We start from the raw sequence: 14,600 nt of genomic DNA on the forward strand, positions 1-14,600 counted from the left end.
GCAAATTAACTTTTCACATACTGTATATATATATATATCCCTGACAAAAGACAATTGTCTTAGTGTACGCATTGTAATCAACTGGGTAAGTTTCATGGTGATTTTGTTTTTTTAAACCATATTCACCTGTAGTGTCCGTTTTGGTAGGATCATATTTAGGTGATTTTCAAATCTTTCCCCTCATGGGATTACTTAAGACCCCTTTTCTCTCATTTAGAACACAAAATCCACTGAGTTTGGTTTTGCAAATAGGTTGACCCACATGTTGTGGTAAAATGCCTGGGCTAATAGAGGTAGTCATGGAATTATGGACAAAAATCATATCCATCAATAAACATTTTCTCATATTTTGGGTCCGAGACACTCATAAAATCTGTGGCTCTAATGTGGAGTAAATTGGGGGTCCTTGATATGAAAAAGGTTCAGAATGGCTAAGATATCCAAATGTCGACTTTTATGACTTTGAATGCAATCATTCTTTATTGACATAAAACTTTGTTCATCAGCTGTAGTTAAACCAAAAATGTAGCAGCAATCTCAGCAAAGAACAGACTGCGATCTCACCACCGTCGGACTGTCTCAGTTTCTTCCTCACGTTCTGGTCCAGTTGGTGAGCCAGAACCTTCCAATTCTGGTTTCCACACCGGAATAGCATCAGGTCAGTGTTTGTTTGTGAACACGATCGCTTCCTGTGTTGGGTAGTGTTGGGTGGTAATACAAAAAAAACCTTTCTGTTTAATTACCGCCATAAAAAAAATCTGCTGCACAATGTGTGCCAATTATATAATAAACTCCTTAAGCAGCAAGTGTTTGTCCAGCACCACTGTGGGGTTGAAGATGCTATGAAAGTGATGACATGACTTTTTTGTAAACAATGTAATTTGTCAAATAAATAAGCTGTCAAAAATTGCGCATCATGTGACCGCTTCTCCTGAGTAGGGACAATGTAGCCTGGGTAAACCCAGCCTCCACGTGACCTCTATGTGCTATCAGTCACATAGATAGAGGTCACGTGGAGGCTGGGTTTACCCAGGCTAGGGACAATGTGCCACTTTGAAACTTTCAGACACAGATCAACAGCGGATGAGACAAAGGAAAACAGAAAACACGTGTTTCTCTCTCTCCCTCAGTCTCGCTCCGTGTGTGTCAGAAGGGAGAATTAGAAAAACAACCTGCAGCCGCGGTGGGGCATTCCTGTCAGCTAGCAATCTGTAGCTAATGGCTAGCAGCTCGCGATGTACAGCAGACTCTACTAACCAGTGCTTACAGTGCTGACAACTGTCGCAAACCATGTGCCACGGCTTCACTCACACAGTGTCTGCAAATGCACTGCAGCCACCTTGTGCCGGAAACTGTACAGTGGAATTGTTGGCTACCTCCAAGCCCTACAATGTGATTTTCCCCTTCCCTTCCGCCCCGGACAGGAGCCCCGACCGACCAGAGGAGGCGCTAATGCAGCGACCAGGACACACACCCTTAATCCGGCTTCCCACCCCCGATACAGTTTCCGGCACAAGGTGGCTGCAGTGCATTTTGCAGACACTGCCCACATGTTCCTGTGCTATGTTATTAGTGTCTGATTAGAAATCACATATGGGTAGTGTAGCGGTAGATTCCCTGTCCACCAATACGAGGGTCGCTGGATCGCGCCCTGTTACCTCTGGCTTGGTCGGACGTCCATGCAGGCACAGAACTCCACCCGGGCTTGGACCTCGTCCCCTCTGGGTGGAGAGGTCTATTCGTCTGGGCGTCAGAGTGTGCGGGGCTCCACTGGTATTGGGAGCGAAGTGGGGCGGCCCTGTATGGGGCTGTGAGCAGAGGGAACCGGGGGGTGGGGAGTAAGGCGGGGAGCGGGGGAGTGGGGAGTAAAGTGGGCGGTGGGAGCAGGCCGCCGTGTGGAGGTCGGAGACGTGGCTGGTGGCCGGCCATCTGTCGGTGCTGATCGCCGTGACAGTGGTGCTTGGCGCCGTGCGGCCGACTCTCCTCCCAGGGGTCCGAGCCGACCCGGGGTTCAGAGCTGATGGGACACCAGGGTGGCGGTCGCTCTGTGGCGCCTCCTCTCGCTGGCTCCTGGTCCGACTCCTCCATCCCCTTGTTGCTCCTCCTCGGACCGGACCGTAGGTCTTCCAGGTAGTTCTGCCTCTCGATGCAGTGACCCCTTGACGTGTTGAAGAGCTCCACGGCGGCCTGGGGGTCCAGCCCTTCCACGTCGATCAGGTACCTGCAGACCAGGTAGCCCGTGCGGTTGAGCCCGTGGGTGCAGTGGACTCCGATCAGCTTGTCGTTGCTGGCGTTGTCCCGGAGGAATCGGCGCACCGCCCGTTTGAAGCTCAGGATCGTGCTGTCTCTGGGAACGTGATGACCCTCTGTCATGATTTTGACGTGAGACCACCACTCCGGGACGTCCCATAGTTTGTAGTAGCGGGTGGTGAAAGTCAGGTCGATGATCAAACCGAGCTCGTGGTTCTCTCTCTCCAAAGAGTCCAAAAGATTCCAGAGACCGAAGGCATCTGGTTCTGGCACACGGGCGTTCAAAGACGGCTTCAAGGGCACTTTGAAGGCGATAAAGCGTGTCCCTGGAACCCTCTTCCCTACAGCGCCGTACTCCAGCCATCTGTCCGGTATGCCAGTCTTCTTCTTTTTGTAAGGCATCACCCTAGCTGGTCTGTTGGCTTTGCTGCGGTCTCTAGCTGGCAGCTGCAAGCTGGAGCAGATCCTTTCAGTGCCACCTACAGACAGATGGGACAGGAACACGTTTATTACAGGAACACCACAGACAGCACTAAGCTAGCTGAGGGAAACATCATGGAACATGGCTGAACAGAACACCCAAAACAAGACGGGCCCTATCTTCGTACAAGGGCTATTTGCTTTTTACGCTTGCGGGGCGGTTTTATATGGTATCGTCTGCCCCGCGCAGGTGTCATTTTGCACGCCGGGGCACGATACCAGCCAGTTTTGCGCCGGGGTCTGTGCGCTAACGCAGCTGTGGGCATGCCCTATGCCAAACCAGTCATTTCCCTGCAAAACGCATGCACATCAGTATTGTTGCCTCGTGCGCACAGGACAAAGTACAAACGCAAATCCACTCTTGGATTAGAGTTCTCAACCCAACCTAGCCCCTTACTACTGTACTCCACAAGTATATTATAAAATATAATACTAGGAAGCTTCTCCTCTCCTAAATACGGCACATATTATAATTGTATAATATATAATAATAATATATATACAATATTATAATTTATAATATGTGCCGTATTTAGGAGAGGAGAAGCTTCCTAGTGCCGACATGAACCTTGGGAGTTTGAGTATTTCATGACATGTTTTGCTTCCCAGGTGGGCTGGATTTGCGTTGATCACTGACTGAGCCGCTGTCTCCTGCATGTGTTGTTTGCTCGCCGGGTGTAAGCGGTGCACCGTGATAGTGAGATCAAACACACCCTGCTGTAAATTCAGCACAGGCTGTGGAAAGACTGCTTTTAAACGGTTGTTTCACGCAGCAGTATCATTATAGTATACGGAGTACAGTAGTAGCCTACTAGCGTCACGTTGGGGCTCAACCCAACCCACAAACTACGATGAATTCCTTTAACCAGGAGGATAGAATGGAATAGAATAAAATAGTTTAGAATGTAACAGAATAAATAAATACGCGAGGTAAATCAATTAAATCAACAATACACCATATTCATGTTTTATCCCTGGGTGGACCAGTGGAGAAGATGAGAGTGAGGCGAGGAGTGGAGGAGAGAAAAGAGGGGAAAGAGGACTTGGCAGGCAACTCTGGGCAGGTATCGGGGCTAGCATTAGCATTTCGACTGTTTGGTCAGCATGATTAGCTTGATTTCAGTTAGCAAATTAAGCAGATACAACACAAACGGAGAGTGTGTTGTTACAACTCTAGCACTTAATGTTGAACCAACCAGTATGCTTTTGTAACCGAGCGCTTTCAATTATATTTATAAGAGCTTAGTTACCTAACGTTAGCAGGTAGCTTCCTTCTCGAGCCACGGTACGACTGGCGCATATGGATGACGTCATCCCCGCAAACGCAACGGTTGGCGTCACGGCGCTGATCCCGGAAGTCGTTCGCATTTGTTTACATCCTGTGTCTTTGTTCGGACGGAGATATCGTGGAAAAATGCCTAAAAAGCGAGCTAAAGCGTGTGAGGTTCAGGCGCTGAGGGCGGTGATCGACTCGCAGCTCGCCGCTGCCGCGGAGGAGATCTACTGTCTGTTCGGGGAGCGGCGCGGTGCGACGGAGCGGCAGAGCGGTGCGGACGAGCTGCGGCGGCGGGTGGAGGAGCGGCTGGCCGCGGCGGTGCGGTGCATCTTCACCGCCTGGGAGAGCGGCGGAGCGGCCTGGGCCGAGCAGGCCGGGCCCGGGCTGCAGACTCCGGACCCGGCAGGGCATGACCCGAGCAGGCGAGGTTGGTGACCCACAGGCCGCCCGGTGAGGCCTACAGGCCGGGCCAATCCACACATATCTGTCATCACATTTACATCCATAATAGCATTTCTCCTAGTCAAAATGGTATTCTCACTAGTCAGAATGGTAGCCTAAATAACGTATCCACAATAACATTTGTAGTATTAAGTAGAAATTGCATTTCAAGATATTTACAACTTTGTACTAACACAGCCTAAAAATCCTGAAAAAAGTAGCCTACAAGTGGCTGTTTTAACATTTAGCTAGACTGGATAGCCATTGCAGATGTAGTTCAAGTCCTAGCCAAGATGGGGGGGGGGGGTGGGTCTCATACTTAAGCGAAAACACCCTTAGTTGTGGTATAATGAGCATAATATCACTCTCTTATCACTATATATCACTCTTATATATCAGGCTCCTGAAGTGAGCTATTGCTATTTAAATGGCTGCTATTCAGAAATCATACTCTTGGCTCCCATGCTCCCTGCACAGAGCCAGTGCAGTTGCTGAACAACATCAGATAGCAACACAGGCTTGGTGACAAACAAACAGCTAATGATAGTGTGGTGTCTTCTATGTTGTTTAATTCTGTTTAATGATGTGTGAGTAACAGGAAGTCTTGTGGAAGATAGCCTATAGGCTGCTGGGGGCGGGTTGTTATGGTTGGTTACTTAAACGTGCAGGCTAGTGGTCTCAAACTCAAAACAATAACAGATGTGTCATGGCATCGTGCAATAGTGTGGAATTATGCAAGCCATTGTATGAGAATAGGATTCCCTCAGTGTTCATTGTTCACCAGGTTTTTAGCGGGAGCCGATACCCGCAGACGTCTCCTCCTCTCCCAAAACAAACTCTCTAATTACAACAGGTCAAAACGCTGAATAAAGCAACTTCACGTTAAAATCACTGTTTCCCCAAACTGAATTTGCTGGAGGGCTGCAAGCCGCGCTGGTTGCTAACGTTAGCTCAGCTTGTTTCTATCTGCTCAGTGTTCATCGTTCACAAGGCTTCTACTGCAAGCCGGATTATACTAGAGTCCCTCTGTTGTAGAAATGGTATTTATACCAATAACACCATTCCTCATCCGCATGATCAGACAGTGTCTCAAGCCAAAATGATAAGACCGGTGACCAGACATTTAAAATAAAGAAGGCAGGAGTCCAGGAAGTGTCTTATAAAAGTATATTAAAAGCCATTACAACTCCTCATTACTAGGGATGCACGATATATCGGCAATCATATCGGTATTGGCCGATGTTAGTCATTTTTTAACATATCGGTCATATCGGTATCGGTCAGATGTTGCAATGTTAATATCGGTTATCATTATCAGCCAAATTCTTCACATTGATATGAAATAATTCAGTAAATCTATGATTTATGGGCTTTTCCAAAGGCTTTGCAAATAAAGAAATGCATAACTTTTTCAAATTCAGTGTTAACATGTGTTTTTCAGTATGTACAAAATGTGATGATCATAAAAATTTGGTTTTATACAGATCATATCGACATCGGTAAATATCGGTTATCGGCCATAACAGCAATGTTAATATCGGTTATCGGCATCGGCCAAAATGTTCATATCGGTGCATCCCTACTCATTACAAACATCATTAGAGAAGGACTGCAAACATGTCAATACATTGATGTATAGATTACATGAGGATTTATGGAATGCAGTGAAAATCTCACATTTGACATAATGCTTTATAGAGAGGAGAGAGAAACAGAGAGGGGAGGGGTGGTGATTTTAGAAGTGTGTGCGTTGGTGTGTGTGTGTGTGTGTGTGTGTGCGTTGGTGTGTGCATATCTGCGCGTGTTCCCTTAGCAAGGTCACTTGACATGCAGTGTTTCCCCGAAGGCCAGAGCAAAGATGTGTCTGCCTGTGTGTGTGCATGTGTGAGATGCATATGACTAATAACTCATACCAATTAATTATGTGTTATGCAATTATAGCTTATTGATTATGAAATGCCAATCAATGGAACTTCAATTTTCCACATCACCCTCCTCTCCAAAACAAACAGACTCGGTAATTAAAACGGGCAAAAAACACTAAATGAATGAACAGTTAGTTAAAACTCACTGTTTCTTTCCAATGGAGTTCAGTGGATACAGGATGTCCGCGAGGCTCTTTCTCTAACGTAACTAACGTGAACTAATAAGATCCAGACCTCCGGTGACTAAAATCATTCTTCCAGTCAACAGATATAGTTAAAAAAACGACCAATATCTAAAAACTGACAGTGACTTGAAAAAGTAAGAAAATAGTCTAGAAATGATCTAAGTAACAGCTGATGCTCTGTGATGACATCATCGACAAAAAGCGAGTCGCTCAAACAGTCCGTGTCATTTAATATAATAAAATTATGGATTTTGAGCACTTTTGAAAGGTGGACAAATCAACCAACTGAGGGAGGAAAATAAGCCTATGAGAACCTGTGAATATTAATATACTATAACAAATCGTTTAGAATTTAAAAAGAATACTAAAATAATCTCACTCCAGCTTTTTTAATGTCAATATTTTCTGGTTTCTTTAGTCTTCTATCTATGACAGTAAACTGATGATCTTGTATCTTTATGTTGTGGACTGTTGGTCAGGACAGAAGAAGACGTGAGGACGTCATCTTGAGCTTTGGGGGAAAATGATAAGGCATTTTTCACCGTTTTGTGACATTTTATAGACCAAACGACTAATCAATTAATCCAGAAAATAATCGCCAGATTAATGTCTAATCATGTACGTCTTAATTCTTCTAACTCTCATCAATTTCTACCTTGTGTGTTTCTCTGCAGCTCTGCGTCTGTCTGCTGCTGTCAGAAGCCTCGCCGATGGAAACCAGCCGGGCCGCGACATGGAAGCGCGGCAAGAGGAGCCACTCCCCAGCACCTCGGCGAGGGGGGAGGGGGGCACAGACCGCCCGCCCTGCTCCCCGGACGCTCCCGCCGCCGCCGAAGACGACGACGACGACGACGACGAAACCGACGGAGGAGCGGCGTCTCACCGCTGCAAAGTGTGCGGAATGTCTTTCGACCGGAAAGGCTTCCTGATGAAGCACGTGGAGAAGCACTCCAAGGAGGCCGAGTGCGCCTGCGGTCTGTGCGGCGAGCGCTCGGACTCCGCCGACGGCCTGAGGCGTCACATGCAGACCCACCGAGAGGCCAGCCGCACGTGCCACATCTGCGGCAAGAAGTTCCCGTCGATTCGAGCGCAGGAAACACACCTCAGGCTTCACACCGGGGAGAGGCCGTTCCACTGCCACCTCTGCGGCCGAGGGTTCAACCAGAAAGGAAACATGGTGACGCACCTGAGGACCCACACGGCGGAGAAGCCCTACAAGTGCCACGTCTGCCCCAAAGAGTTCAGTCACGCCGGCTCTCTGGAGCGGCACATGAAGGCGCACGACGTCCTCCAGACACCTCTCAGCTGCGAGGTTTGCGGGAAGGGCTTTGCTAAGAGCACCGAGCTGCGGAGGCACGTCCGGAGCCACGCGGCCAAGGCCACCGACGACGAGACCCGCGTCCCGAGCAAACGCAAGAAGCCGAGTCTCACTCCGTCTCACTGCTGCATTGTGTGCGGGAACGCCTTTCACAACAAGGGCAACTTTGTGAGGCACGCCGAGACGCACTTAAACGATCCCGAACATTGTTGCGGCGTTTGCGGAGAGCGGTCGGAGTGCGCGGAGAGTTTGAAACTTCACATCCAGAGCCACAGAGAGACGAGCCGAATCTGCGACGTCTGCGGCGTCAACTTCCGGGACATGGAGATCCACATGAGGACCCACACGGGCCAGAAACCCTTCAGCTGCAAAGACTGCGGGAAAGACTTTCCCAGGAAAGGCTCTCTGGAGAGACACCTGAAGCTGCATGCAGGGGAGAGGCCGTACATCTGCGAGTTTTGCGGTAAAACGTTTATCGAGAACACGGTTCTGAGAAGACACATCAAGAGTCACACGGGGGAGAAACCCAGAATTTATGCTTGCGACGTCTGCGGCAAAACGTTCACCATGAGTCAACATTTGGACGTGCACAAGAGAATCCACACCGGCGAGAAACCGTACACCTGCAGAGTCTGCGGGAAGAACTTCCGTCAGATCGGCAACCTGGACTCCCACATGAGGATCCACACGGGCGAGAAGCCCTTCATCTGCAGCCTCTGCGGCAAAAGGTTTCGCCAGAAGGTTTCGTTGGAGACGCACGAGAGGTTCCACAAGAAGGAGAAACCGTACAGCTGCCTGCTCTGCCAGAAAGGCTTCGTCCAGAAGATTGATCTGAAGAGACACATGTTGACGCACACTGGGGAGAAGCCGTACAGCTGCAGCGTCTGCGGGAAGAGATACCAGGAGAAGAGATCCATGGATTCCCACATGAAGGTTCACACAGGAGAACGAGCCGGGAAAGAGTCGGTGTTAACGCCGAACCCCAAGCGGCCTGAAGGCTTAATACACGCAGACTTCATACAGCTGTGAAGTAGGACTAGGCGAGGAAATCCATTTGATCAATTCATTTGAATTGTGGGCGTTTAGGATGTAAAAATGAAAAACGAGACTGACTTTAACCTGGGTCACGGATCGCTCTGTCGAATCAAGCCCCACCGAGGTTTCCCCTCAGACACAAACACAGTGTCCAGACGTCAGCACGCACTTCTACAAGTGAGGAGCTGCTTTGGAAATGGTTTTGTTTTGCAACATGATGTTGACTCTAAAGTTTGTCTGAAGTCTGTAACTGAACAGTCATCGCCGCAACAAATGTATTCCAGCATCTCAGACAGAGGAGCAGCCGACAAGCCCCCAAACACCTGCCTTTTCCTGTGAGGTCCCGTTTGACAAGAAGGAGCCCCGGACCCGCTGGAAATATTTTACAGATGCGGTGGCATTATTTTTCATATAATTTCATACACTTCATTCGTTTTTAAAGGAACTGTTCACCCAAAAATGAAAATTCAGTCATTGTCTACTCACCCCCATGCCGATGGAAGGACGGCTGACGTTTTTTTTAGTCCACAAAACATTTGTTGAATTTCACAGCAAAACAACGTTGCAGAGTTCTCCTAAACAATTGAAGTGGATGATGACCAACTTTCAAATGTAGAAAACAAAACAAACGTAAAATCCTTCCGTACTGCTCTGCTGGCATAATTCAAATCTCCACAAGCCCTGAGATGCACAAGTTGACTTGAAAAAGATGTAATTTACACCCTGTTTTGAGCTGAAATCTGCACTGTAGCAGGCTACAGTAACTGCGCCACATTCTTGGAGCACGTGGCTACAATAGAGATTTCAGCTAAAAACGGTGTAAAAATGACGTCTTTTCAAGTCAACTTGGCATCTCAGGGCTTGTGGAGACTTGGCGCATGCCAGATGAGCAGTCAGGGGTTGCATGAACTAGTCAAGGCGTCGACATAAATACAGGGTTCATTAAAAAGTCTTAAAATGTCTTCAATCAAAACCATGGAAATTAAGGTCTTAAATTGTTTTAAATTTGCAGCAAGTGTTTTTAAGACTGATGGAAAAGTGACTCACTCAGTGGTGTATAGCATTTATTTGTTGTAATTAGACAATGAGAGAATCCGCCTTAATAGTATTATATCGTCACGTTAATTTTGGCTGCACGGGCTGCACAGCGCACATCATGGCTGCTGCTGCAGCTTTCTAAGATCAATATATGTAATTAGCCACAATTAATAACAAATACAATGCGGGCAGGAGGCACCGGAGGCCGGGGAGAGCGGCTGGGAATTGGCTGGGGAAGGGAAACATCGTGGTCCCTCATACTCCATAGACTGTAACGTTATACCGTGGTCGCGAGGCTCAGTACCTATCTGCAGCTATCTTTCTGCTTGTTGCTCATCTTGTTTGCCAATGGAGGACCACAATGGAAATAAGTCGGCTGACTTTCTTGTGTTTTATCCTCGTCAGAATGGTTTTAATGGATGTACTGTTGCCATTGTGGCACAGCCGTATATTATGTATTTTAACATTATTTCTAATAAATCACATCAAATCAAAAGCAGTTAGCAAGCATGCTAACGTTAGCTGTTTGGAGGCTAGCATTGGCAGAGACGTGCGGTTAAATAATGTGTAACGTTAATGATCGGCGGTCTAGCGTTCCCCCGGCCCTGGTATGCAGGAACCCAAACGTGCGGCTGCAGATCACCACAGTAAGTTAGCGGTTATGGTTGTGGTGTTTTGAAATTTCTGGGCTCCTCCTGCTGTAATTGTATTAGTTTGTCAGCAGAGGTGTGATAACATGACCAGTTAATGTTGTTTATTAATTCACACAGCAAGGTCTGAATATCACTGACAGGCTTTTATGTGTCAGTTGAATAGAGCACGCAGATTAAACCAAAATAGTAAATGTCCAAATCATTCATATTCACTCATTTTTCAAACCACTTGCCTCTCTCTCTTATCAGTTCCTAGTATAATGCACACTAAAAAATTGCGACTGTAGACTCGCCAATCATGTTTAAAAAAAAATCCTGCGAATACATTTTCTATAACTTTTGAGCCATCTGCCTCCCGCCCTCTTTATTCTAATATAGACATTAACCTTTATTATGTGTATGAACCAGATTGGAAAGTAACACAGGTATATCAGCCTTGACAGCCTAGACACAATTTCACTCACTACATGTGTGGCAGTCTGCAGCAGCAGTCATTAAGTTGTCTATTTTGTAAAATTGTTTCGAGTTTTGACATTCTTGGGGTCTTAAATTCTATTTGTTGAGGCCTTAAAAAGTCTTAAGAAGCATTACATTTGACTTTAAAAATGATGCAAGAACCCTGAACTATCGGGCGTTGATGCCTACCGGAGGACGTTGAAAAGTCGTCATGTGGTTTTAGGGCTGCCCACGGTATAAACGTTTTCCATACCGCACAAATTAGCTGAGCCAGTCAAACCGTTGTGGTAACTATATATATATATATATATATATATATATATATATATATATATATATATATATATATATATATATATATATATATATATATATTTATGTATAATAAAATAATTGGACTTGGTCCTTAAATAAATGTTTCAAATGCATTTATTCCCCTATCCCCGGACATCAAACTGTAACTTCATATATTATTTGAACAGAGTTTGTGAGTGTTTACATTGCTCACATGGCTAATGTTAATGCATCGCAAGCTGCTGATATCAACACAGTAAGCCAGATTTAAGCAGCACTGCTGATGTCATCAACTCCGTAAACCAGATTTTAACCAGCACTGCTGCACCACGTGACGACTAATCGACCTCGCCTCGACTTTATTGATAGAAAACTCGACTTGAAAAAAACTGGAGTCGTGCAATCCCTATGGATGTATTTAGTTTTCTTCCACTTCAATTGTTCAATCACACACATTTAGGCTATTCTATTGTGTGATCTCCTTTTGAGAACTAATGTCATATTTTTTCACTTCCATTCACTGAGCCTCCCCTGAAACTGTTTAGAGCCCTTCTGAGGAGGCCCGCGTCCCACTTTGAAAAGCTCTGGTCTAGATGGCTCTGACCAGCCAGTAGAAAGCCACTGGACATAGGCCGAGGCTCAGTCGGGTCGCCTGGATGAGGGGGTCTGTTGCAAGACCCGAAAACATCCAATGGCTCAGAGATACAACACTGATGTGTCCCAAGTATGTGCATCAGAAGATGACCCCCCCCCCCAAATAAATAAATAAATAAAAGTCTTAACATGGAGACTTGTAATAACTCCACATTGTCACATTGTGTTTCTGAGATTTGTTTAGAATCCCCATATTTTCTCCTATTTGTTTAGTATTAGACCTGCATCAACTCAGCACAGCAAATTGGCGAATTGTTGAACTTCACCATTCTTCAATCTACGAGAATGTAACATAATTAGAGAGTGTAGTACAGTGATACTCAACTTGCGGCCTGCGATGGCAACAATATATATATATTTTTTTACAGTACCTGAACGCAACATGCAAGATACCCGGTGAATAAGTGTCCAAATGTTCATGTCATTCTGGCCAATACTCCACTTCTGTTATAGCATTTCAGTCTGGAATATGGAATATCTATGATTTAGCTGCTAAATTGTTAAATACTGCCGTCTGCTCGCTACCCATGCAGGCACTTATGTATGTACTTATCCTAACCAACTTACCCTAACTAACTATCCGGTGTGCACAACATTGTCAGACTAAACTCCGGCTGACACCCCAAAAACCTACAATCCGCTACAGAAAAATGTATATTGTTTGTTTATTAACTGGCCCCTGGCCTTCTATCATATCACGGAAGTGGCCCCCGGGCAAAGCAAGTTGAGTATCTCTGGTGTAGTAGAAAGGTTGCCTGGTAAACCAGCCGGTCACGTGAACTCACATCAAAATGAAATGTGAGTTCACGTGAGCGGCTGGTTTGACCAGGCTGGTAGAAAGGCTGTTTTGATCAGTTTCTCTGTTAGAAGAAGGCAAGGACATCTATGAGGCTCAATAGAGAGCCAAAGTGAAACGTCACTTCCTGCTTCAGCACTGTACCAGAGATTTTCATCCGCCATTTACTTTCACATAGACATTTTGTAAAATGCTTATGAAAATAGTTTTACTTGTTCAAACCAAACGGTTCAGATATATTTAGAAACAGGAGAGACCACTCTGACCAAAATGTAAAAAACCGGATTTAAAGACAATATTTTTTCGATGAAATGTTCTATGGTCTCTCCCGATTCTAAATATATCTGAACCGTTTGGTTTGAACATGTAACACTATTTTTATAAGCATTTTACGAAATATCTAGGGGAAAATAAATGGCGGATGAAAATCTCTGGTACAGTGCTGAAGCAGGAAGTAGGCGGTCACTTTGCCTCTCTATAAGGTTGTCCTGTCTACACTACAGGAGCTGCTATATCCCAATAGCCAGATGTGAAGCGAAGCGAATATTATGAAATTGACCAGTGATGTCAACTTAAATAAACTCTGAATAACTCAACCTAAATGAATGTCTGCAAAACTGTTTACAGTTTTCTGATATACTACTGGTTTTTAGTGATACAAAGCTGGTTGAAAATTGGCAGTATTCCATAAGGTTATGAATATAACCCTGGTTCAATGAGTAATATGAGACAAAATTCTGGACAAAATCATAGCTGACAATAAAAAATATTTGGGTCAGAGAGACAAACGCTCAGTGGTGACTGCCTAGATGGGGGTCCATGACTCTTAATGTGGACTAATAGGTCCTTGATGTAAGGGCTGACAATCACTGGTGTAGATTATTCAGGATCTGTAATATTGGTGATTAGCAGATATTGTCTGATGTGTGAAACGAGTTTGTGATTGCTACAAATCTTGAAAAGTCAAATATTGCTGTGTGAGATTTGACTGCAGTAAAATAAATATATGCTGCGGACAGATGACAGCAACAAGTAATTTTGTCACAGTGTGTGTGTGGGGGGGGGGGGGGGCTGTTTTCCTATGTTAATGTAAGAAATAGTTATAATAAAAACATTTGATATTATTTGTATTGCCGTTGTCATTTTTTCCATAGGAAAGTCTCAAAGGTTTAAATTCAGTAAAGCTGCTCTGATGCACAGCGAATAGCCTACTGAACAAAAATATCAAAACAACACTTGTTCTTGCTCCCATTTTTCACCAGTTGAAATAAAAGACATGACTTTTCATGCACACACAAAATGGGCCTACTTTCCACCAAATTTTGTTTTTTTTCACAGACACCATGACGGCCTTTGTGGCGTTTTATTCACAGTCTTATTCAAATGTATTATAATGTATTATTACTGGGCAGTATTATTGTGGGTGCTGGTGATTTCACAGGATACAGAATGATTTATACTTATAATTGAAATAACTGCTTTGAAATTGAAAATCTACATCGGTGAATAAATTGTTTAGCCATAATAATTAAACTATTGTACATCATTTCAATTTGTTTATCTTTCATTATAACTCCAAATTTAATATCATTATATTCTAAATTCCTCCAGTGTGAAGTGCCCCGACAGGTCTCGCCGAGAAGAGCCTGGTGACGCGAGGTTACCGACAGGAGGCGCGCTCTGATCTTTCCGCTTCGAACCACGTTGACCCGGAAGTCAATCAACGCCTGCGGCTCTGTTTCCTGTGTGTTTGTCAGAAAGAAGGCTTTGGCTGTTTGGCAGGACAGAAGCAGAGTAAA

At 45.2% G+C, this 14,600-nt stretch overlaps 1 protein-coding gene across 1 annotated transcript; it reads right to left on the bottom strand.

Annotated features, from left to right (window-relative positions):
* Positions 1-1,440: 1,440 nt before the first annotated feature.
* Positions 1,441-4,009, bottom strand: LOC310785486 (RNA/RNP complex-1-interacting phosphatase-like). The gene is made up of 2 exons (XM_083646576.1): positions 3,981-4,009; positions 1,441-2,729 (listed from the first exon to the last, which is right to left on the bottom strand). Exon 2 carries the CDS (start codon positions 2,650-2,652, stop codon positions 1,588-1,590), a length of 1,065 nt encoding a protein of 354 aa, XP_083502702.1. The 5' UTR covers positions 2,653-2,729; positions 3,981-4,009; the 3' UTR covers positions 1,441-1,587.
* Between the last annotated feature and the right edge of the window lie 10,591 nt (positions 4,010-14,600).

This window comes from Poromitra crassiceps (genome assembly GCF_964638095.1).
Source record: "Poromitra crassiceps genome assembly, chromosome: 11".
NCBI lineage: Eukaryota > Metazoa > Chordata > Actinopteri > Beryciformes > Melamphaidae > Poromitra > Poromitra crassiceps.